Genomic DNA, 25,049 nt, shown 5'->3' with positions numbered 1-25,049 from the left:
TTGATATTTGGTCAATCATTTCAAGTCACCTAGTCGTCATGATTCTTATTGGAGGCTCAGTCACACATTTGGTAATGCAAGAAATAGTAATCTTGTAAAATAGGCAGAACGTAAGTAATACAGGTAGTAGCATTAATCAGGTCATAAGTAAGTATTATTTAACCTAAGAGCTTCCATTAGGTGCAGCCCAGTATCTCCCCAGGTCATCTGACCAGTCTGTTCTGCACATATAAGGAGGGTGGTGGGTCATCGTGACACCTTACAGGATTGAGAAATGAATGTTATCTTCTAAGGAGTTACACAGCTAGTGACAGAAGAAGAAAAATTGTTCTTTATGGTTCAGCAGGTGTTTCTGCCATTGGGGAGGTCTGGTTAATTCATAAAGCAGGTGCACAATGCACACTAGAAGAGAGGGAGGAGGCCCAAACAAAAATTTGCTTAAATTTTTCTTATCTTGGAATATATTTTTATTGCCTCACTCCTCAGGGAAGATAGGTGAATTAATGATAGGGCCAGTGTCACAGTACATTTTTAAATGTATTGATGGCTTGAATGGCCTAGCAATGGCTTGATGAATCATTCTGAAGGATGCCTAGACTGAGAGAATTACTGAGATTTTTTTCACCTGTCAAGTTTAAGTAGAACCCACAACTCATGCAATCACATTCATTCAATAAAGATGTATTTAGCCAGGGACTGTGGGTAGGCATTGAATGAAAAACCAACCAGTACCTGCCCTTAAGAAGCTTACAACCTATCAGGGAAGACAAACTTACACAGTGCTTACTAAGATACGAGTAACTAGTAGCAGAGTATAGAGCAAAGAAAAGGACCATAGAGTTAGTTAGACATATGCTCTTAAACAAGACTTGTAACCTCTCAGAACATCAATTCCTCATCTATAAAATGAGGGTAATAGTAAGTACTTTATGGGGTTCTTGTGAGGATTAATTGAAATATGCCAGGAACATAGTAAGTAAGCAATAACAGCCATTTTTACTATGGATAAGTAACCAGTTACGTGTCTTTCCGTGTATTGCATGCTAGGAAGAACTTTACTGGTCAAAAGAAGAAAGTGCATGGGAAATCCATCAGGGGAACAGTCACAGAGTAGGTATGTTTAGACTAATCTGATTCTCCTGCAGTTTCTGGTACACATTAGGGAATCATGTTTCTTGAATGAATGAATAAGTAGGGTTTTACTAGACAGAGGGGTTATGAGACAGGAAAGGGATGAGCAAAGGGATGTGAAAACAAGCTCATGGTTAAGTTTGGGAAAACTAAAAGCCATAGCATAGAAGACAGAAGGATTGGGCAAGAAAACGAGGAGGCCAGAAAAGAGACTTGAAGCCCAGTCAGGAAGGGCCATGTGGCACTGTGAAGATTGTATCTGGTGGGTAATGGGAAGTATTTACAATGTTTTAACTAAGCAGGAGCCTGACAAGATCAGAGTTATGTTTTAGAAAGATAACCTGAGACACAGTGAAAGGGGGATGAGGCAGACAGCAGGGGCCAGGACACCAGTTAAGCAGGCAGTTATCCCAGTGGAGAAGGGATGAAGGGATAGGTCAGAGGAGTGAGAAGAAAGGGACAGACGTGAGTAGTAACCAATTGGAGATAGAGGTGGGAGGAAGAAGGAGTTGAAGGTAATGCCAAGGATTCTACCTTGAGAGACTACGCAATGCTAGGAAAATAAAAGTCAAAAACAGGTTCGGTTTGCGGTGAGTTTGGATTTAGACTAGGAGTCTGAGGCACCTATGACATGTCCTTCACACTTCATTCCAGACACTCTGAACATCCTTCCACCAAAGAGCCACTGCTCAGCATGAAAAGATTTTCTAAACCCATTAGATACATAAACTGCTCAGTTTAATATATTTCTGAGTACCTGAATAAGACCAAAACATCTCTTTCAAAGTTTCCTCTGTATTTTTATCTTTTTTTTGCCTTTTAGAGCTTTTGCTCAGCAAAGAAAACCATAGAAAAACAATATTGATTTGATTGTAAACTGACAAACTAGAGGTATTAGAAATCTCAGGCAAGATTTTCTTCCCCATCAGAAATTTGTTGTATTCAAATAGACACTTTTAGGTATATTCAGATGGAATTAATTTAGGCAAATTTCAATAGTTTCATACTTTGGGTTCATAGTTTATTAGCGCCTGTAGACGATTTTTCTAGGAAACAAAGAAAAACAAAAGGTTTTCACAGGCAGAGTCTGCAGTAGGGTGGAAATAATCTATTTTGGTTTTCACTTAAACTAGATTAAAAATAGAAATAAATGAGAGATTTTTTGAAGAAAAGCAAATTTTCAGTGACTATCACTGACTTTCTTTTTAGCTGGTATGGTTTATTATTTGAATGTTTACGAGGAAGACAGAAATACGTACAGGAAATCCTAAAGCTGGGCCTTACCTTCCCAAGTTGCTGCTCTGTGAGGGAAAACGCGTCCATGAACGCCTGGGCGATCACTGACAAACAGCCATCTATGTGTGGTGTCTTCTTAATGTCAAAGACAAACTGAGGGTTCTTCAGGATATTTACCCAGAAGCGAAGAGGGAGGCTGTTCCAAGAGAGAGAAAACTCTCTTCAAATACAGCCATTCATATGAGGCAGATGCTCTGTTTATCACAGTTTGTAAACGGGTGTTTTTGTCCTTGTCATTGAAGTATGCAAGTCTGCTTTGCCAAATATACCAAGCAACAGATGGCAGCATCCCTCAGAACAAGAAAGGGTTAAACTGTCTGTCAGAGCTACTGAAAGGGAGGACTGGAGAAGTCTGAAAGTGGCCCTTGACAAGACAAGAATGTTCTCCACAAAAAGTTCCAGATTATATTAAATAATGGTTACCAATGAGAGCATCTCATCAGATCTCTAGAACCTGACCTCTTCTCACCCCCTCTAAGTGCTACACCCTGGCCTAAGCCACTGTCATCTCTCACCTAGATTATTACCCCCCCAGTTCCCAACAGTTAATTCTCCCACAGGTACTGGCAATCCTCTTAACTCAGAATCAGGTCCTGTGTCTCCTCTGTTCAAAACCCTCTGTGGCTCTCCATCCCTCTCTGGAGAAAACCCCTGCATGATCTAGGCCTGGGCCCTCATCTACTACTCTTCACCTTACTCGCCCCAACCCCACTGGCCTCGTCGCTCCTCTTCATGCATACCAGGCAGGCTTGTGCCTCAGGACTTTGCTTTTGTCCGTCTTTCTGAAATGGTCTTGCCCCAGACGGTCTCATGGTTTGTGCCCTCTTTGAAGACCTGATCCAAATGTCATCTCCTGAGGCCTCTGACCACCCTATCCTGTCTCTATCCTTTTTTCCCCACTCTGTGCACTGCACTAATCGACTTCTAATATACCACAATTTACCTGTTAAAATGCAAGCGCTGTAAGAACACGGATTTCTGTCTGTCTGTTACTGTATCTCCAACACCTAACAGTACTTGGTATACAGTCGGTACTCAGATGTTTGCATATGAACTTGGAAGTCATTCAGAGTCCTGTGGCCTAGCTAATTCCCTCCATCATAGGGGCTGCTGGGCCTCTCAGTAGCTCTCCCGTCCTGACTAGCACCCCTGCTCGTGTGCTGCTGTCTTCACAGTAAAATTGTCGCCTGCAGCACCGGAGCTTGGTGTGGGAGAAGCAGGGCCTGGGAGGGAGAGGCTACAACAAAGGGAGGGAGGGAGGGAGCCAGAGTAGAGAGTTAGGATAGACCTGGAGCTTTTAACACTTATTTAAAATGGTCTGGCTTGGGCTTCCCTGGTGGCGCAGTGGTTGAGAATCTGCCTGCCAATGCAGGGGACGCGAGTTCGAGCCCTGGTCTGGGAGGATTCCACATGCCGCGGAGCAGCTGGGCCCGTGAGCCACAACTACTGAGCCTGCACGTCTGGAGCCTGTGCTCCGCAACGGGAGGGGCCGCGATGGTGAGAGGCCCGCGCACCGCAATGAGGAGTGGCCCCCGCTTGCCGCGACTGGAGAGGGCCCTCGCACAGAAACGAAGACCCAACACAGCCATAAAAAAAAAAAAAAAAATGGTCTGGCTAACCCCAGTGCTTAGAAGGGCTTGAGGCTGTACTGAGAAGTTCTGTTACATCGTAACTAACTAACTCTCATTCACCTCATGCACAGAGTATTTCAATTGGAGGTAATGAGCTATGTTTCTTTACTGAGGAGAAATTTTAATTTGGATGCCTTGCCTCAGCTTAAGGTAAAGTATTAAAAAAACAAAACAAAATACAACCCTTTGACTAATTCTCATGGCATTTGATCAAATAAAAGGAGAAATTTCTATACAAAATGGACAGCTTGGAAACCGCAAAGAGTAATTCTCTGAGGGACAAATTTAAGAGTCTTCTCTAACGGAAAATTATAGGATAAAACCACAAAATATTAATTTCTCATCTTTTACTGGTCAAGCTAAACTTGTTTAAAGATAATAGAGTTTATTTTCTTTGTCCTAAAGACTAGGAGTCTCAGCACAGGAATGGTTTTGTTTATTGTTTAAAAATAGTAACAGCAAGAAACTGCTTTGACATGATAGCTTACCAAGCCAAAAAACTCTAAGATAGGGATAAATGAATCCTTCTGTAACCATCCATGCCCTTCTTTTAAAGATTCTGACCCAGGTTTTTGAAAACAGTAATCACCTACTGTTCGTTCCCACCTGTTTGTTTTCCAAATATGTACAACATCAGGATCTGTGATTTTTTTGCTTTCAGCCTGGGCATCCAAAAAGTCAAAAAAGTATTTTATAGCAAACGGGGCTCTGCTGTTGGGTAAACTCCAAATGCTTCTAAAAAGTTTTTCGAGCACAGAGTGAACTGCCACCTGAAAGACAGAGCACATCAGACATGGAAGATTAAAAAAATAGGGTGGTGGTTTTGAAAACATGATGAAAAATGAAATCTGAGTTACAAAACAGAGAAAAACAAGCTGAAGAGAAAGTATGTAAAATCGTCAAATGAGGCCAACACTCACAGTATTAGACAAAGGTCCTGAAAATCCATGCCCAGGTTTAGATCTGCTTCAGAAGCTTCTTGCTGATAACACTGTTTAGTCAACAGGGAGGCTATCTTAGACATCTCTAGCAGTTGAAATGTAAGTTGGAGGTCTGTATACATAAACCAAGAAGCCCCAGACGTTTGGCTTTTATTATGTTCAGCCTAGAAAAACTCAAGTGATGTTGCTCGGTTCCCAGAACTTTTCCTGTTGCATGTATTTCCATCATAGGGTTTTACTGTGTACTTTCCAAAGCATTTGAGTGTTTTACTAAAACCAAATAGGCAGAGCTCTGTGGGACAGATGAGAAAATCAAGAGGCTCTGGCTGTCCTCTACCCACTAAACAAATCTAAGCTCCAAGCAGATGCTCTGCTATAATCTGAAGAAGCATGCCCATCAGAAGACTAGGGCCAGGTGTAGATAATAGCATTTACATTGCTAGTCATTTCAGAAAAAAAAAAAAAAAAGGATCACCACAGACTTCCGTTAATCCCACTAAAAGCCAGATAAAGTAAAATTTGCTCCCAATTTGGTACTCCATGGGCTTTCATATCTGACACTTTTATATGTGAACAGAATTCTTAATTTTAAAATGATCTCCCCCCTCTTCATTTTATTTGCAATTCAAAGAGGGAGTTTTATTGCTCACCTATAATAACAAGTAAACAAAAAGGAACAATTATGCCGTCCACCTAAAAATATAACAATAGTGCAATGGTGGGTAAAGGGACTGGGAACAATATTAAATCCCTGACTGAAGATGTTATGGTGGAAATTTGTAAAGTGCTTTATCTTTGCAGTTTGTAAAAACAGAAGAAGGGGGTAGGAAGTGTTTACAATTTAAACTTTCATTTTGCTTTGCTAGAAGGCACAAGGGATTTGTAGCATTTTCACACTTCAGTGGAAATTAAGTCAAACACATCATACACCCCCAAGGTAGCCGTAAAAGCACTCCCAGAACAGTAAGTTTACCTTGGTCGACAGCAGCTTTGTCAGATACATTTCTTTTACTTTGAACTTGTGCTTCCCTCGATGTCTCTTTCCCTGCACATCTTGGAATGCTTCCGAATCTGGTAAAATCTAAAGGGAAGACAAGAGTAGAAGAAGCGTTACCCAAGGAGACCGTTCGTGCTGCAGAAGGCGTCCGATTCAGCAGGAGCACAAGAAAGCCTGAACTCACCAAATGGCAGTGGTCTTCTGAGTATTCCACATCTGAACGCCCCAGAAAGAGGGAGAGAAACAGTCCATTAAAACAACAGCCACGGTAACTGGCCTTCTCATAAGATGCCCCATTTGTGCTATAAACAGAAGAGGTTACTTGAGCCCTCCTACTTGAGCTCTTCATAGCTACACTTCCCCCCCTGCTGTGTCTTAAGACCTTAAGAACAGTATGAAGACAGGATGGGCCAGGGGCTGGGGTGGGAAGCAGGTTCCCTGTCCCTGGAACAGAGGCTGACCGATCACCTGAGGGTGGGGTAGGAGAGGTTCAGGTCAGCTAGAGCTGGGGCACCTACTGTGTGCCAGGGGCTACTAGGCAAACAGCAATGAATAAGACAGACCTAGCTCTCACCTAATGGAACTCACATCCTAGCCAATGAGAGAGACTTACTAATTACACAATTAATTATTTAATTAATATCCTTGTGATAAGGACCGTGGAGAAGAAGAATATGCTAGGAAAGTATCTAACAAGAGACGAACCTAGCCTGGGAGGTTCTCTGACGAAGGGATGTCGGGACTGAACCTAAATGAATGGATAATGAGCCAGGCCAATGGGGGAGGGGAATGGGTACAAAGGCCCTGCGGTGGGAGGGAAGGCGACCCCTTCTAGGATCTGAGAGAAGGGCAGCAAGGCAGAGGTCATAGAGCAGGTGGGAGAGCAGCACAGAGTGAGGACAGTCTGGGAAGAAACGAGGTTGTGAAGGGAGTGGCAAATGCAGGGAAGGGAAGGATTAAAGCACTTGGTTTTTTGTTTTGAAGATGAGAGAGACTAGAATACCTCGAAATACAGTAGTGGGGGAGGGAAAGCAAGTGTAGGTGAGAGGAGAGATCAACGGTGGTGGTGGATGGTGGGATCCAAAGCCCAGGTGAGAGACAGGTCTTGCTGGGAGGAAGAGCAGCCCTGGAATGTCAGGGGAGCGAGGAGGAGGGAATGGCAGACGCAGGGAGGGAGGGTTAGTGCACGTTGTTGAGGGAATTCTGATTTCTGTTTTCTCTGTGAAGCACTGGGTGAAGTCATCTGCTGACAGGGGAGCAGTGGGGGTCAGAGCTTCAAGGAGAGAAGGTGGGATTATGGAGAACACAGTCGGTTGCCTCGAGAAGCAGAAGCACGGGGGGAACAGGCTACGTGGAGGGTCCTGGTGAAGACAGCAATTTACTGTGACTCCAACTGTGCTGTCGTGGGCCTTTCCCCTGTGACTGCCCAGCTGTAGGGTCAGGAAAGGTGAGAAGTTGGGTTCATCCAGGGCTGGGCTGGGACTTTCACAGAGTGGGTGATGAAAGGACAGAGGGGCAGGGGTTTGGAGGGTTAGGAGAGTGATCCAGTGTCCACTGGATTGGACAGGGAGGAAGCAGAGGTGTTGTTGACTGCCTCGAAGTCCCATGAAGTGATCCAAATGCAAGATCTCCAAATAACAAGCTCTCAAAAGACCAGTCATTAAAGCCTACAATACACAGCTCTTGCACTTATTACAGCACAAGGACACCAATCCCCCTAGACCAGAAGGATAGCCGCCCTCTGCAAGGTGGTTTCTCACTATAGCCTGACGTAGTGATGGATGGGGGAATGTGGAGGGGGGCAGGGTTCCCCAAGGGGTGTCCTACAACCTACCAAGTTATCCTATTTAATTGGGAGCCCCGCATTCTTCGTTTGCACTCACCAGGTACTGGGACCTACCAGGCTGCTCCTAGCACTGAATCCAGGAATCAGAAAGCCCCACCTCCAGCTGTGTGTGTGAACAGGTCCTGTTGGTGAGGCCCAGAACCTTTCTGGGGGCTGAGGACTGACTGTCTTGGCGTGGATATAATTTCTCTGGAGACAAACCTGGACCCTGGACCTAGGGATTTTCTCAAGGCACTGTCACAGTGTTTTTCCTGCCCCGAGGCTGGCGGGGAGGTAGAAGAGAGTTTAGAGACTGGCCTAGTTAACTTTTCCACAAAGCTCCCTCTGTAGTTGGTCTGTCACTAGGAGATTTGGGCTAAGTGAATTATCTTGTTTGTTCAGAGCTTCCAGGGCTGTGTGATAATCTGCAGGCTTCCCTCAGCTTGCCAGGGGGATCCCCTCAGTTAGCCCCCATCCTACTGAGGAGTTGGAAAAGAGTTATATAATGGCTAAGATTCTGCCCTGAGCTTAGGGTGCTTAATGACAGCAACTTCCTCAGTGTCGGGCAGCCGGGGCAACCACTGTTTACAGTTTCCTGTCCCCCTCTTTGCAGGGTTCACATTCTTAGGACCAGAAACATCGAAACGGCTTTCCTCCACTCTCTCAGAGAATTACCTGGCAACAACTCAATCTCATCTTTGTGACAGTACATCCAAGAGAGGCAAAAAGTGATACTTTGTAAAGTGGGGTGAGAACAAAAGGTTAACAGCATTATGTCTGTTACCTGAAGTAAAATTTGCTATCTTCTTAAAGACTTTTATAGTGGATCCATTTGATATCTGAAAGCAAAGATAAAAAATAGATGAGTTTTCAAAACTTAATGTATTTCTCAACTTTACCCAGGAATTAGATGGCTGGGTGGATCTTATATTCTCTCACTTATTCAATCAAATATTTATTAAGAATTCCTATGTTTTGGGCACTGGAGGCTGGGGCTATAATGATGAGCAAGACACTGCCTCTGCCCTCAAAGGGTCTGCGGTCCTGTGAAGGTGGCAGACAAGGCCATGAGATGCGGGGAGGCAAGTGCTCAAAGGATGCTGTGGGGCCAACAGGAGGCGGGCCAGCCCTGGACCAGGGGAGGACCCAGCTGTGCTGGGAGGCACCTCAGCCTCCAGGGGGCAGGAGATGTTTGGGCCGTTTTCATTTTGGGGGTTCCTATTGTATTAAGAAATGCTGAAACAAGTTTTCAAAAACTAACCTATAAACTGGTGACAGAGCAGTTTCACATCCAGGTATACACCTGTACATATCCTGAGATAAACTTTGTAAACGCCCCGTACTGGAAATAACCATCAACAGTAGAATGAATAAATAATTTGGGGTATATTCATAAAACAGGCAATGATAAAACAATGAAAGTGAGCAAATTACTGCTACATGCCACATGCATGAACCTCACGGTGATAATGGTGAGCCCAAGAAGCCTGACAAAATGGAATGCATACCATGTGATTCCATTCACATTTAGCTAAAACAGTCAAAACTATGATTTCACTGTTTGGAGAAGAGAAGGGGGGTGGTGATTAGGAACGTCCAGGAGGGAGCTTCTGTGGTGCCCACAGTGCTCTATTTCTTGATCCGAGTGGAAGTTATAAGATAGGCTGACTTTATGATAATTCATCCAGTAGTACACTTACAATTTGTTTTCTTTTCTGCAGGTATTTCTTATTTTTTAAAAGAAGCTTGTAAAAATCATAAAATTGCATATACTTTTAAATAAAAACTTTAAAATTGAAACATGACTTACAGGAAAGTGCTAATATTAAGTGTACAGCTCAAGAATGTTCACTTAAGCACATACTGTGTAACCACCACCCACATCAAGATATAAAATTATATTTCAAGGTCCCAAGAAGTACCCCTATTAGGCTTCTCAATCAATAACCACCCCATCTTCATCCAGGGGTAATCACTTTTCTGACTTCCATTGCCATTGATTAGTTTTATCTGTTCTTGAACTTTATGTAAATGGAATCATTCAGCATAGGGTCCATATAAGGTCTACAATGTTTATCTGTGTTGTTGCAGCTACCAGTAGTTCATCCTTTTTAAATTACTATTATTCTATTGAATGAATACACTACAAAAAATTGCCATACAATAAAAGGAAAGAAGTATTGACACATGCTACAACATGAATGGACCTCAAAAACATTGCTAAGTGAAAGAAACCAGTCACAAAAGATCCAATATTGTACAATCCCATTTATATAATTTGTCCAGAATAGGCAAATTTATACAAACAGAAGGTAGATTACTAGTTGCCTAAAACAGGAGTTGGAAGAATGAGGAATGACTCTTAATGAGTTCAAGGTTTCTATCTGAGGTGATGAAAATGTTCTAAAATTAGACTGTGGTGATGATCGCACAACTCCGCAAATGTTCCAAGAACCATTGAATTGTACACTTTGAAAAGGTGACCTTTATGGTATATAAATCATATCTCAACACAGCTGTTAAAAAACTGCCACAGATTTTAAATGTACACATTTGACAAATAAATGCTTTTACCACATGGACACACAATTTCAACACCAATGTATAGCCTCTTTTGGAGATAAGGTCAAGAGTTCTCATCTGAGGCTTTTTGGGACCGTGTAAGCCGGGGCCCAATGGCCTTTTGTGCACCCCTTCCCCACACCCAACCAGGGGAAGAAGGCCTCTTCAGGCCAAGGGGGACTAGATGCTGAGAGACAAGAGAGCAGGCCTTGCTTCCTGGGAGGAGGAAATTGTTTTGAGGGGCTGGCCCACAAAAATGTAAGACAAAGGGGCCATAAGAAGAGGCAGGTCAGGGCTACACAAATCTTCACCTTCATTCTGGGATGTGGCTGAAAGATTAACCCTGTCATTTCTGAACATTCATCAGCTAAGTGATTTTTCCCTGCACTTGAAAGCGTGAAGGCTGTTCTGAATTCTAATATTAATTAGGACCTGGCCTCCCTCCGTTTGGAAAAAAGTAGAAACTTAGAATTTCTCTTCTGGCCTGCAGCACATTGGTTATCAGAATGTACAAACCTGCTCAGCAAACACCAAAGGATTAAAGCCTAATCTCTTGCAGGTTGTCCCCACAGAGGAAGGAACACGCGCGAGAGCCAGCCCTAGAGGGGGCCCCTGAGCACAGGGTCCAGCCAGCTGTGTCCAGCCAACCACTAAGTGCGGGCCAGAGGCCTCCAACTCCTGGTGTTCAGGACATTTTGTAGGGAGGGGGCTCTGGGCAGGGGCTGGCAGGGGCCCTCTGGCCTCTGCAAAGTGTCTCGAGCATGGATTCTAAACTCTCATTGAGCTCCTGGTCTCTGCCATTATTACCAAACATCCTCTCTTCTCCCCTTGAGCCATTCACTGAGCGACCGTGTTGGCTGATATTCCAATTCTCCTCCATATTTGATGCAATTAAAGTAAACGCTCTGTGCAGGCACCCCCTTAGCAATACTCAGACGCCGAGTTTATGAGAATGTTTGAACATAGTTTCAGAATTCCTCCCCATGAAGAGCTGGATATGCTCTGTTTCTAAGCCAATAAATACCTTTTTAAAAAATGAAGCTGGTGATTCATTCTGGGTAATTGTCAAAGAATGAATCCCAAATGGATCCTGATGAGTGTTGAGCCAATACTCTGCTACTGTCAGATGCTTTGTTTCGCCAAAAGCGAGCACCCTTGCTCTACAGTCACAAACACCAAGGATGGGCCTTCCGATGAGAAGCACAGCCAAAAGTTCAAACGTCTTTTCAAGAGCTGGCAATGACTTGCTGCTGGCACAGTACTCAGGCATTAAGACAGCGCAGCCGCAGCTTGTACTGGGGAAATTTTACTCTGAAATTATCTCCTGAGAGCAAGTGTAAAAGCATTTTATCAGTGGACAAGTTGTGTGTGTGTGTGTTTGAGCATGTATGTGTGCAAGTGTATTTCTAACCTTCACAGCTGCTCTAGGGCTGGAACATTTTTCCCCCACGTGACACTTTAACATTGTTGTAAAGACAGAAAACTAGTTTATTTACAGATGTTTGTGGGGGGAAAGGTTTCCATTTTCTGTTTCGCACAAAAGTCAGCTGCTGCTCAGTTAAGGACAGAAATGCCTTTTTGAAAAGTGGCACAGAATCCAAAGTGTTAAAACTATGATGCTGTTTGTTCCATTTGAGGAGCTCCAAATGCTTTCCTAAGAGTGGATCATTAATCCTCCCATACTCCTGTGAGGCAGGGAGCGTCCTCTTGGCCCCTACTTTAAGAATGAAAACCAAATTAAATCAACGAAAGATTAATGTCACTAGATGGATCTGTGGCAGGAATGTTTCTCCAGCCCAGAGCAGAACTGGTACACAAGGCAATTTCAAATTAAATTCCTTCCAGTCTCATGGTGCTCCAAGATTCAAAACGACAACGAGGCCATACCCCTCCAATGATGGCTGGCCCGTGTTGGAAAGAGGTGGAGAGGACTGCAGACTTTTCCACCATCAGAATTAGGAGTTGTGACCACAAAGGGAGAGATGGACCCATGTCATCAATTTAAAGTTGCTCCTGAAATAAACTGACGCTACGGACTTCCCTGGGGGCACACTGGTTAAGAATCCGCCTGCTAATGCAGGGGACACGGGTTCGATCCCTGGTCCGGGAAGATCCCACATGCTGCGGAGCAACTAAGCCCGTGCGCCACAACTACTGAGCCTGCGCTCTAGAGCCCGCGAGCCACAACAACTGAGCCTGCGTGCCACAACTACTGAAGCCCGTGCACCTAGAGCCCGTGCTCCACAACAAGAGAAGCCACCACAGCGAGAAGCCTGCGCACCACAACGAAGAGTAGCCCCTGCTCACTGCAACTAGAGGAAGCCTGTGCGCAGCAACAAAGTCCCAACGCAGCCAAAAATAAAAATAAATAAATAAATTTATTAAAAACAAACAAACAGAAGCTACATATCCTCCAAACTATTTGCAAGTAAAGGCGGGATTTCTCTGTGGTAAAATACTATCTTTATGCCACAAGTTGAAGATTATGCCATAAAAACAGATCTTCTAGAAATATAAGGTTGAACTTATACTTAACCTGATGAAACTGCCATTTTTGTAAGTAAAAAATGGTCAAATATTGGCAATTTCAAATGATTGAGCCCAAGAGGAAAGCTGGAACTTCAGCCTAAGAATTTTATGGAAAATTATGAATAGGGTCTGAAATACCATGATACTTTTTCCTTAAGTCTAAAAACACAATAGTCAATACAAAGCACCATGTGGAAACCCTTACTGGTATCTCTCATTCCTAAAATGGTATTTTGTGAAAACAGAATCCTATTCAACTAGCGTTGTCCCAGCAACCACTCATCAACACTGCTCTCCCCGCCTTCCCCTTAGCTCTTCTCACTGACACCCCAAGGCTGGAGGCAGATGAAAAAGGAATCTATTTTCTTCCTCAGGGCCAGAGGGATAACCTTGCTCAGGGATAACCCTCCTTCAGGAAAGGAGGCTCGGTGCTCCTCGGACTGTTTGGAAGGGGCCCATCAGAACATTCTCAACAGACACACCAAATCACCCAGGATGTTCCTGACACCCAGGACAGAGCTCTGAAGGATCCCTGAAACTAGTGAAAATGACAGTACAGCTCCTGCTTCTCTCTTGTGTGCCTGGAATTAGCCTTGGGCCAGAAGCAAACCCCCTTTGAGGACTGCTGGAACCCTGAGCTGGTCGCAGGGAGGGAGCTTGGCCTCCACCAGTGTGCGGGCGATTGGGAACCTAAGCTCCCCAGGCTTTTTTTGGGCTGGAGATGTCAGCTCTTGGATGCCTGAAAGAGGCCTCCCTTCTGAAAGAAGGTAACTACTGTCGCCTTCAAGGAATATTGGCCTTAAAGGATGTCAAAGTAGGATCAGAAGGAAGCATTTTGATAAACTCACAGACGTTGAGATTCATCATAAGATCTGAAGAGAGGTTGCCCTTTTAATTTTGACATCAGAGAAGGTAACTACCAGAATTTCTCATAAGCTCTCCAGCCAGGCTGCTTCAGAGGCTAGGAGCACGAGCTGCAAGCCTGGCTCTGAGCAAGGTTATCCCTCTGGCCCTGAGCAGGGCCATGGTCTCTCTGCAATTCCTTTTTCATCTGCTTCCAGCCTCGGGCCGTCACTGAGGAGAGCATGGGAGCATGGCCAAGTTTCTTAGCCTCCCTGGGCCTCAGAATGGGAATAATGACAGTGTCTACCTCACTGGGCTGTAAAGAGGACTAAAGGACTGACTCTTTGTTAAAGCTCCTAGAACAGTGCCCAGTACACAGGAAGCACTCCATGTGTCTAGTAAATAAGAATCTGAAGTCATTCATGCTGTAAGAGACCTTTAGAGACAGTCCGAGCCCCTTAGAGTCACAGATGAGACACCTGACCTGAAGGACCACTGACTTTACCCAAGCAGACCCTTTGGAACATTCCTATGATCTTTAAATGTCATGTGAATGACAACTTTGGCGTTAGCAGTGACCACTTGGGCACCGGCGCGCTCCCGTTAGGAGGAACATTCTTCAATGACACGGTGGTTAAACGTATTTTCTGCCCTCAAAACCTCACAGCTCAGAACGAGAGGCGTGATCTGTAGAGAGCATTTCCTGCCGGACACAACACCTGTCCTGCACACTTGATGCCACCCCACAGCTGCGTGTGGGTGCAATAACATGGTCCAGCAAGAGGGCACATGGCGGGGCAGGTGCAGAAAGCCTGGACTGGGAGAAACCACCCTGCTACAGTCACATCGGGCAAGCATCCCCACACCCTCTATACACTCACACAGACACACACAACTGATCTCAGCTCCAGAGCACAGCACAGTCCCCTTCACAGGGAACACAGAGGTGGCCAGTTACGGAAGCACTAGGGCGGAGTTCTTTATAGTGGAGAAAACGCCTCTGGCTTCACGTGTTTGTAAAGGCATCGGCTTTACCCTTTGTCTGCACAGGACAGAACGAGACTGGAGCAGAAACTTGTCCTCTTCCATGCTCATCTGATGGAGAATGAGGGTAATAAAAGCACCTTCATCACAGGTTGTGTCAACATGAATCACGCTTATGCACACGACAAGTGCTGGGTACCAGCTGCCACTGTCATCACTGTGGAGAGCAATTGTGCCGACGCCCAGGGTTGGCAAGGATGCCATCCTGCTGGTGACAGGGCATTGCTGGCAATTTGGGACTCTGAAGGCAATCTGGTCCATGAGATGCTATATTTTTGCTGTGCCTTCAGATCCCCTCTAGAAACCTGTTCTTCAAATATACAGACAGTAAATCATTCAGAGGAGACCAGCTACACTCTATTTGCCCTAAGGACAGAACAAGGCAAGAAGAGAGAGGCTCACACTCCAGCAGAGGGGACTTTGTTTAGATAGTAGGAGGAACTGGCCGTCACTAAAGATTAACTTTAAAACCTAACTAATTTGGGCTAATTGGAGGGAGGTGAGTCTTAATCACTTCAAAACTCTGAGTTAGACCCTATTTTTAACTGAAATATAGTTTTTCACTTTCAAGCACCTACAGTGACTCAAACTAGAGCACTTTAGTAAATGAATAAGAGTGATAATTAGCATCCTATCTCTTTGGAGGGAAATGTAAGTGTTTGAGGAGAAAATTTTTCTTTAATGAAAAAAGGGCAAAAGCGAGCTTCAGCTCAGCCCTGTCAAATTACTCCAAATTTTGATTGTGCAGGGGTGCTGCTAAATGGAGAACAGATTTAGGCGGCTGAGGGTGGTGCTGGATGCTTTTGTTCAAGCAGTGTTTGAAAACCAGGGCATTTGAGATGGTCCAGGCACAGAGAGCACAGTGCCGATGACCTCCCCAGTTTCCTTCAAGCTCTCTGCGCTTATTTGCCTTATGGCTTAGCTTTTTAAACATAACGAGAATCCTTTAAGCCCTTGTGTCCTAGTCTTGTCATTTATTACCACCATGTGGCAATGCTAGGGTATGAGGCCAATAAATCATTTGGACGGGAAGTGACTACAGGCCGGATTAATTTCATTATCATCCCTAAGCAGATAGGTGTCTAGTGCAGCCGATGTCTCCAGTGAAGACTGATGTCCTATCTCTCCTGACAGTCTTCCCCTTGCCTTGCAGACGGCGGTGGTGGTTCTTCGTTTTCCCTGCTGGAGTGCCTTGGCCTGCCTTTTCCTATTAATGCCAGTGAGTGGCCACACCCCCTTCCTTTGGGGCCCACCCCATGCCACACAGTTGCCAGGGGACGCTGAGAAGCCTGACCAGGGTGGTCCAGCCCTCCCTGCACAGCTGAGCAAGGCCAGCACATTAGTCAAGATACGAAAGGAGGGCATTTGTGGCTGTGTTTCTGCCAGGCTTGCCAAGACAAGCTCGCTACCCAGATACAGGGAGAGGAGGAGACTGCAGCCGGGCTGCAACTCTGAACTTCAGACTGATGCCATAATAAGCCCCCTCTCCTAGGCACTTCCACCTCTGACTCCTTCCATCCGTTATATTTCCTCTGGGGCACTGCTTCTCCAAATGTGGCCCGCCGATAGGAATACATACTTTCAGAAAATTCCCTGGGGATTTTTATAAACTCCAAAGGCTAAGCTCGACAGCTCTTGGCAAGATGACCCCAAGGTTGGAAAGTCTAAGCTGCAGAAGGGTGAGCACAGGAGCAAGTTGTTCATCTGCCACGTTCCCTGCTGGGTGCCCTCCAGCAAAGGCTGCAGGGCCAGCACCCACCCACGGGTCACCCAAAGCAACTATTTCCAAACCGGCTCTGAGACCCATTCAGCCAAAGAGCCCAAGGCTGTGGTGCCCTCTGTTCCCGGCTGCTGTCCAGGAAGCTCTGCTCAAGGAAAAGTCTCAGCTTCTTTCTGGGTGAGGGGAAAGCCTGGCAGGCCCCAAACACCTTCTTGGTGCAGACACATCTCCCTGGGACTCACAGCCATGAAAGGCGGGGCGCCTACTCTCCAAGGGGCCTGGGAAGCCGCTCCCCTGTCTTCTCCGCCTCCGCAGGAGCATCTGTGCATCCGCCCAGCCAGCCCCGTGCCTCCTTGACCCCTCCCCTGCCCGCAGTCTCTCTCCCAGCCACACAGCTCATGGTGTCCACCTTCTGCCCGTCTGCTTGGCTCCATCTCCAGGGCCACTGCGTCATTCCTGGTCGGCGTCGTTTCTCACCCGAAACTCTTCTAACGAGTCTCCCTAGTTCCAGGTTTGCACCTCTTATATCCATGTTCCATGCACAGCCACAGTCATTTTCTGAGACGCAAATCTCCCCTGTTTAAGATCTTCCAATGGCTTTCCACTGTGCTGGGGATAAAATCCAGACTCCTGAAGAAGCTGCTGGGCCGGCACGGTCCCCTTCTCCCCTCCCTCCCCACTTCTCTGGCCTTCTTCCGTGAGAAACCACGGCATGTACTGGTTAAGCCATGGACCCTAGAGCCCAACAATCTGGGTCCCAATCTTGCCTCTGCCACGGACTACCTATCAGTAAACCTCCCCGAGCCTCAGTGTACCCATCTATAAAGCGGGTTAGTAATAGTCCCTGTCTCGTAGGACCGCTATGGATAGAATGAGCTGAAATAAAGGGAAAGGCAGAGGCCAGCACCTGGCACAGCATAGGGGCTCCGTAAACATTGGATGTTATTGGCTCTCACTGCCACCCCTGTCCCTCTCAAGTTCCAGCCAGTCTAAAAGTCTTTCTGCAGAAGAAGAAGCATGCGCTCCCTTCCCTGCTGGGTATGCTGGCCTGGTTAAGTTCTCCTCACTCTTCAGGTCTCAGATGAGTCACTGCTTCCTGCAGGAAGCCTTCTCGGATGCTCCGAGTCACAGCACTATCACACCGTGTTGTAGTAACAGTGCTAGTATTAGTAGTAGTAAGCTGTTGCCTTACTCCTTGTCTCCTCTTCCCTTTCCACCCCTTCTCTCCAGGGCCATAGGCTCCGTGAGGTCAGAGACTTGGTCTTTGTTCCTCTCACGTGCAGCCCCAACTCTTAGTGCAGAGTAGATATTCAACAAAGATTTGATAATGTTGCTGAATGACTCCCAGTCTGCCGGAGTGTTCCGAAATCTCCCCTGCGAACCCTCTCTCGTTCTGGGCAGGTTTCTCTGGCACTCGGCTCTGTGACAGATCACGTACTCCCCTCACCCACCTCAACACTCACCCAGCATGTGGGTCAGAGGCCAAGGAGGCATCGCTGAATATTTCAAACAAACAGGAAATGTAGATCTTCTTCAGAAACAAAGAACCCTACACAAAGGTCACCGGGTCAATTATGAACAGCAGTGCAACTTAGAACCTTTAGAGGCTCTGTTCAGTGTCAAGCTGAACAGTACCTCTTCCACTGAACAGGCCAGGGAATCTGGTAAGGGTGAAGTTTCCGACCTAAACCGCAGGATGGAGAGTGCCTGGGTTACGTGAAAATCGCAGCTCTGGGAGAGGGGGTACCGGGAAATGAGCAGACCACGAGCAACTAAGGAAAACTTCTGACCCAGAAATAAGCAACCTGCGAATGATTCCAGAAAATGGGTGAGAGTCTTGTAATAACAATTTATGTGGTCCTGGAGATGATCCAGATAATCCAGTTAGGGTTGGGGATGAGGAAGGAGCCAGTGGGTGCTAGATCTTTTCCTACCTCGTAGTGGCCAATGGTATTCAGCTTGGTTATTCCATCTTCAAGAATCACAGAGGAGCTGTCAATATCCAGAAGTTCTTTGTGTCGTGTGCCCACCTGAAGCTCTGGGGGAAAAAAAAAAAAGAAAGAGCATGTTGTTCTCTTTTAAAATGACAATGAGGAATGTAAAATGCTACCCTGTCACTTTTGCAATTATTATTTATATTGCTAACTAGCTAAAACAAATAAAGTGGTTTTGAAGATGTATCAGCCAGACTGGTAGGCTGACTTCTGTTTTGTTTTGTGTTTAGGGCTCTGACGTGTAAGACCACTTCTCCCCAAAGCTTTTACTCTGAGGCTAAGCCTGGAAATAAAGCCACAGGAAGACAAAAAAAATAAGGCATCCTCAGAGAGACTAAGCTCTTCAGAAAATTCCAAAAGCAAACCTGTACGCCCACACCTGTGTGTTCACAAGCAGGTGCTCTGGGAACTATCTTCTGTCGGTCCCCGTGTGCGGTGTGCTGGTGGGCTCATATGCCAACGCCATGGGCTTCAACTCCTTTACAGAGGTTGCCAACTTGTGCCCTAGGGTCAGAATGTGGCCCATGGATGTGGGTTTTTTTCTTTTTGTGAACCTGCACAATGTTTTATTTATTATTATTCTAATGTCAATTCAGCACCAACATTTAAAGATTGGAAGACTGCACATAAAAATTCGGACCTGTGATTTCTCTTTTAAAAAACTGGATCATCTGGTAACACTGACCACACTGGCCTCCATGGCAATCATGGGCTGAAGCTAAGTAGCACCGCCCCCTTACATGGCGGGTGTCTTTCCCCAATTAAGTTGGGTCCCACCATTTCCCATTATCCCAGGTGGGCTGACACCCCTTATTTATAATACTTCCTGCCCCTCTGGGCATTGGAGTTTGTGAGCCTCTGCGATAAGAGGTCTCAGCACAGCTGCTTCTCGTATTGGATTTTAACACTATTTACGGCTGGTTTCTAAGGCTTTGCCTTAGTTTTCTGGGGCTAGCCGCGGAGGTAGTTTGGAAGATCAGCAGACACGCAGAAGCCATTTGCCATCAGACTATAACGGGAAGCTTCTAGTGGGCTCGTCCTGCTCCCTGCCTCCGTTACATCGGAGGCCAGGAACAGCTGATGGGCACGAACCCTGGGTGGGGTGAGGATGGTACTACGGACCAGGCAGCAGCAGGACTCAGGCCACCGGGCCGTTTCCCCATAATCCTCGGCTCCAAGTGGCCACCTCCTTTGTAGTCAGAGCCATACTTCGAGACGTAGGCTCAGGGCAAGGAAGTTGATGGCCCTGGGTCACGTCATGGTTTCCTGGCCGGGGCTGCCCTTTGACCCTGCGTCGACCCAAATGAGCTCACATGGTCTTGAAGTGCCCAATAATCCAGCCAACAGAAGGAAGCAGAAGAGAGGTGGATGAGAGGTGCTTTAGTGGCTTTGCTTTCCTTGAAGCCAGGTCTTGGGGTTGCTACACATTTGCGTGGTTTCACTCAAATGTGCCAGACCCCGCCCCCAGGCTTCTCGCAATGGCCTTTCAGCAGAGAGTCTGACTTAGAGGGCCCGATGGGATGATTTTAATTGCCTGCTTAGTCGAGGCTACAACTGCACATGGAGGAGAGATGAACCTTGTTACGCTGTCTGTCACTGTTGCGATTTTACTCTTTTTTCCTGTCCCATTATCTGCTATAAAATCCCACAACAGTCTCCTGGGAGGGCTGCGTGGAGCTCAACTTTAAAATGTTGATGAACATTTGAGTGAAGTGGAGCCCTGTTAGCTCGCTCACGCATATGCTCGCCTTTGCAGTATACCAATAGAGCCCGAAAATGAATTCCGAGCAGATGCCGTTTCATGTTGGGGGAGGATGGAGACTATACTTAATGCAGGATGTGATTAGCAGAGAGGAAGATGACCTTTCTAGCCTGCTGGAGTTCACACCCAGAGTCTGAGCCACCCGCTAATGACACACTCAGTATCACAACACACAAATCAAATGCCAATGTGAAATACAACACACACAGAGGGCCTGAGGTTGACACCTTTTTGTACTTCTTGATGCAAGGTGAATTCATTTGGTCTCAGGGTTAGCAATCTCATGAATCTGATTTACAAACATAATATTGAAGAAAAAACAAAAAACAGCATCTTTGAAGGATCCTGCTTCCTAGGAAAAAGAGTCATGATACCTGTGGGAGAACAATGCAGTCTCCTGGCCTCTAGACGTGCCCTCTGGGAACAACCCAGGCTAGTAAGCTTCACCAAACAGAGCTTACATGCTGGGGGCCAGGAGGGAGGGAAGGTGGAAGGGATGCTCGTCAGGGGATTGGGACAAAATAGCTCCCATATCGCCTTACCAAGACCAATTTCATTCAGCTGAAGTCCATAAGGAGAGCCATTTTTGCTTAGGAATGCTTGGAAAATCTTTTCTTTGGCTTGACCTATGGTATCACAATCAAGAACATTGACTGAAATATTCCGACAGACATCTGCACTCTCATTTTCTGGGATTTTTTCAAAGGTGACGGTTAATGCCTGCAAGAATACAAACAGGTTTCCAAGTCTATTAGATAATTGCAATCTGAAAGGCATTCATAAAAGACACAAACCTTGGCGAGTCCTACTAATACCTCTGACAGCACATTAGCAAACACCATATCGCATTATACCACTTTAATCTTTTTTCCATAATCCATTCTTTTCAGGGATAATGGAAAGGAAAACAGAAAGTTAAAACTCTCATTACAGAGCAAGCACTGAATAAATATATCTGAGAGTAAAATATATATATATATATATATATATATATATATATATATATATATATACATATAAATATTCTAAAAACGGTGATTTCTAATTTCATCCTCAAAAAAGAAAAAAATTGGAAAGCTTCCACAGTAGATGAGGGCAGACTGGTGACTATCTTTTTTTATTACCAGGACCACAGAGTCCTAGTAGCGAACTTCCAGGTGACAGGAAAGGTTATGAGGTCTCCGTATTGATCATGCCAAAGAGGTCACTTTATAATATGCAGCATTAACTACGGTAACATGCCTCTCCCCCTCCACTCTCAGCTGCTTCAGCCAGGCAGTTTCTTGAGCTCTCATTAAAACACCGAGATCCCCACCCTGTACTATTATTCTTGCATTAATTACATTTCAGTGCCATTACTTATGGTTTTGTCAGTTAACATTCTCCCAGTGCAGCCAAACCTCAGAATCAGTCTAACGGGAGAAGTAAGGCCTTGGTGAATGTGTGAAAACACAGAACTAGGGAATATTTCAAAAGGAATTTAAGAGCAATTTCAGGTTTACTTTGCCTAAGAATAAACAGATCTAAAACAACAAAGTTACATACTCGGGATCCTTGGGGGAACTGATTCAGGGAAGTGCTGAGAGTATTTTGTAATTAGCACAACAGACAGTTTAGATTCTAAGCCGCCCTAGTAATCATGGAGCCAGAGGGACCAGGGTGTGGTGTGAAATGCACGATTATTTCGTGTTTTTGAGCCTGGCTGCAGTGAGGGAATGTAAAATGATTCACTAATGGAAACGTTTAAAAAACGAAAACACAAATAATGTGGAAAATGGGGACCCTTAGGGTTAACTCAACTTTAAAATGGGTATAAGAATAGTACCTGGGGCTTCCCTGGTGGCGCAGTGGTTGAAAATCTGCCTGCCAATGCAGGGGACACGGGTTCGAGCCCTGGTCTGGGAAGATCCCACATGCCACGGAGCAGCTGGGCCCGTGAGCCACAACTACTGAGCCTGCGCGTCTGGAGCCTGTGCCCCGCAACGGGAGGGGCCGCGATAGTGAAAAGGCCCGCGCACCGCAATGAAGAGCGGTCCCCGCACCGCGATGAAGAGTGGCCCCCGCTTGCCGCAACTAGAGAAAGCCCTCGCACGAACCGAAGACCCAAACACAGCCAAAAATAAATAAATAAATAAATAAATAATAAAGTAGCTATAAAAAAAAAAAAAAAGAATAGTACCTGGCCTCTAGTGTTTCTATCGAGATTAAATAAGATCATGCACGCCAAAGGCCTGGCACGGGGCAGGCTGCTGGGAAAGGCTCGACGATGATGGTAATGATAACAGTAATAATAACAGGGATGTTATTATTTCACGTAACTTATCACTATGATTACTGTTAGTATTAGTATGCCTTCATGTGGAAGCAGACTCAGCCGGCCTTGAGCGGCTGGGACCCCGACTCCATGGTCAGTAGCTCTATCAGAGTAAAGAGCAAGCTGCCCGGAAGGAGATCGGGGCAGAGCACCTGCTCCAGGGTCAGACTCCTGGGTTCAATCCCAGCCCACCGCTAACTAGCTGGGTAATCTCTCTGTATCTCAGATTTCTCACCTGCAAAGTCAGAACAACAACAGTTAACTGCCTCCCGGGGTTCCTGTGATGATGAACTGAATTAATCACGTCGCACCCAGAACAGTGTCTGACTCAGGAGATAGGACTTAAGGACCCCAGACACGGAGAAGGGGCTTCTGAAGCTCTGGGGAGGTGCTCAGAGGCACGACTTCTTTTTACTGCCTTTACATCTTGCCCCTCCAAACCTGTTTATAATTATGCAAGCGTAAACCTTGGTGCAGTCCTCACCGAGTTTCAGATGAAACTCCGAATCAGTGGAGGCTGGAGGCTGAGGGTAAGTGGTGGTCTCGGTCTGGCCTGTGAGAGTTTCTTTTTTCTGGGACAGAGAGTGGCTCCCTTGCCTGTTCTCAGAGCACATTGTTGTTCTGGGCCAGTGGCTCACTGGGCAGGGATGCAGGACTCCTGACTGCTAGCAAACACTGACATACTGGGTGGGCGCGAAGCAGGGTGGGAGGTTGAGAACCACGGCAGAGAAGCCTCAGGCCAGAGCCCTCTCCTCACCTCCTTTTTTAGTGACACTTATTGGCACCCTGCCGAACACATTTCAAGACACGATTCTTTTAATCTTCCCAATATCCTGGGGAAGGAGGGTGCATTATTATTATACCCATTTTCTGAGTGAGGAAACAGAGGCCTGTGCCTCTAGGGACATGGCTTGTAAATGGAGAGCCAGGGGTGGCACCCTGAACCACTCAGCTTCAGGCCCTCCCACCCCCTGGGCCCTCCCTCCTCCCCTCTGTCCCACCTACAGCCCAGGAACCCTCTGGACCGCCAGGAACCTGTCTTAGATCAGACTATAACCAAAGTCCTAAGCTGCATTCCCAGCACAAACGGGGTTCCTGGAGGGGCAAATGTCAGTCCTGCCCTGTACGGTCTGAGTAGACTTGCCCGTGTCTCCCTGTATTTCTCTACGAGTTGGTCTCGCCAGTAGCACTAGTGGTGGTTAAGCTATTTCACAAGGCTTCCAAAGATAAAGACTAATGAAAAGGCCCTTTTAATCAGGGCTACAGCGATCCCAGCCTGTTTAATAGTTTTATAGGTATTTGCAAAATAACATTCTGTGACTACCTAAAGGGCACTACTGTCTTCAACAAAAACACCTGTTTATAGGCAATAAATGTTCTCCTTTAAAACATAACCAAAAGGGAAAAAAACCCTTAGCTGGACGTAAAATAATGTAAATCTGCCACTGCCTTCACAGCTAGATGGGTGGAAAAAGGGTAAAATGGCATTTTATAGAGTCCACAGGGAATTCTGAGAGTAAATTCAGACACAAATTGATTTGTGTTCATTTTTTATGCCGCTAACACTTAGCGCTCCAACAGCAGTTTCCGAATGTGTAAGAGTAGCGGGGGGATCTCAGAGCAGGCCCTGCCTCTTAACCCGAACCCCAGGCTTGAAAAGCTCACGCTGGGCCTCTGTTCCCCATCAAGGAAGATCCCCACAGAAGTGCCACCTCCCCTTCAAAACCCACTTAACCAGAGTCCTTCCTGTGCGCTACTCAGTGTTAGGGGCCGGGGTTAGGAGAGGCCGTAAGACACGGTCCTCGTTCTCAGATGATCCACAATATACTTGGGAACCAAAGCACCACCTCTGAAACAATATTCAGCCACCAGACGCAACTCTTTCACTCTCAGTAAGTGTTCAGAGAATTTGAGCAGAGAGGACAGGAGCGTTGAGGGTCCTCAGCACTGGCACCAGGCCACCTGGATCATCCCCTTCTCCTGCTAGCTAGCTGCGGGAGCGTGGGCAAGTCCTCTAACTCTTCTGAGCCTCAACATTCTCATTGTTCTTATCTCGAAGGAGTGACAGGATCACTAAATCATGACATGTAATAATAGAAAATTAAGGAGTGCTTCCTGTGTGCCAAGCACCAGGACAAATGATGTGTATTAATATAAAAAATTCATCTCAGAAACAACCCTATGACATATAATAGAGTCTATTATTATTCCCATTTTATAGATGAGAAACTGAGGTACAGAGAGGTTAAGTACATTGTACAAGATCACCCAGCAAGAAAAAGGTAGAAGCAGGCACTCAAGCACCATGTTTTTAAATATTTGCTGAGCCTGCCTTTCAAAACCTGAAAATGTTTTATAAACTAAGCACAGTTCAAATCTATGGAATGGTGATTAATTTTCAAGACCCACAAAAGGCTAAAGTGTTCTAAAATGCACCCTGGTCTCTTCCCCCAAAATCTG

The 25,049-nt window shown here is 45.9% G+C and overlaps 1 protein-coding gene across 2 annotated transcripts in view; it reads right to left on the bottom strand.

Annotated features, from left to right (window-relative positions):
* Positions 1 to 25,049, bottom strand: part of PLXNC1 (plexin C1) — a 145,377-nt gene that overhangs the window by 5,384 nt on the left and 114,944 nt on the right. The window contains exons 22-28 of one of the 2 annotated variants that reach the window (XM_059936673.1): positions 20,818 to 20,995; positions 18,454 to 18,557; positions 8,606 to 8,660; positions 6,181 to 6,212; positions 5,973 to 6,080; positions 4,665 to 4,828; positions 2,416 to 2,563 (exon numbers count right to left, since the gene is read on the bottom strand). In XM_059936673.1, coding sequence (XP_059792656.1) covers positions 2,416 to 2,563; positions 4,665 to 4,828; positions 5,973 to 6,080; positions 6,181 to 6,212; positions 8,606 to 8,660; positions 18,454 to 18,557; positions 20,818 to 20,995 — 789 coding nt within the window. Of the gene's footprint in view, positions 1 to 2,415; positions 2,564 to 4,664; positions 4,829 to 5,972; positions 6,081 to 6,180; positions 6,213 to 8,605; positions 8,661 to 18,453; positions 18,558 to 20,817; positions 20,996 to 25,049 lie in introns of those variants that run through there. The other variant, XM_059936674.1, reaches the window with a different exon arrangement.

Source organism: Balaenoptera ricei, chromosome 10 (genome assembly GCF_028023285.1).
Source record: "Balaenoptera ricei isolate mBalRic1 chromosome 10, mBalRic1.hap2, whole genome shotgun sequence".
In the NCBI taxonomy this organism is placed as follows: domain Eukaryota; kingdom Metazoa; phylum Chordata; class Mammalia; order Artiodactyla; family Balaenopteridae; genus Balaenoptera; species Balaenoptera ricei.
The sequence above is the reverse complement of the archived record's forward strand: the minus strand, read 5'-3'. Positions and strand labels throughout refer to the sequence as shown.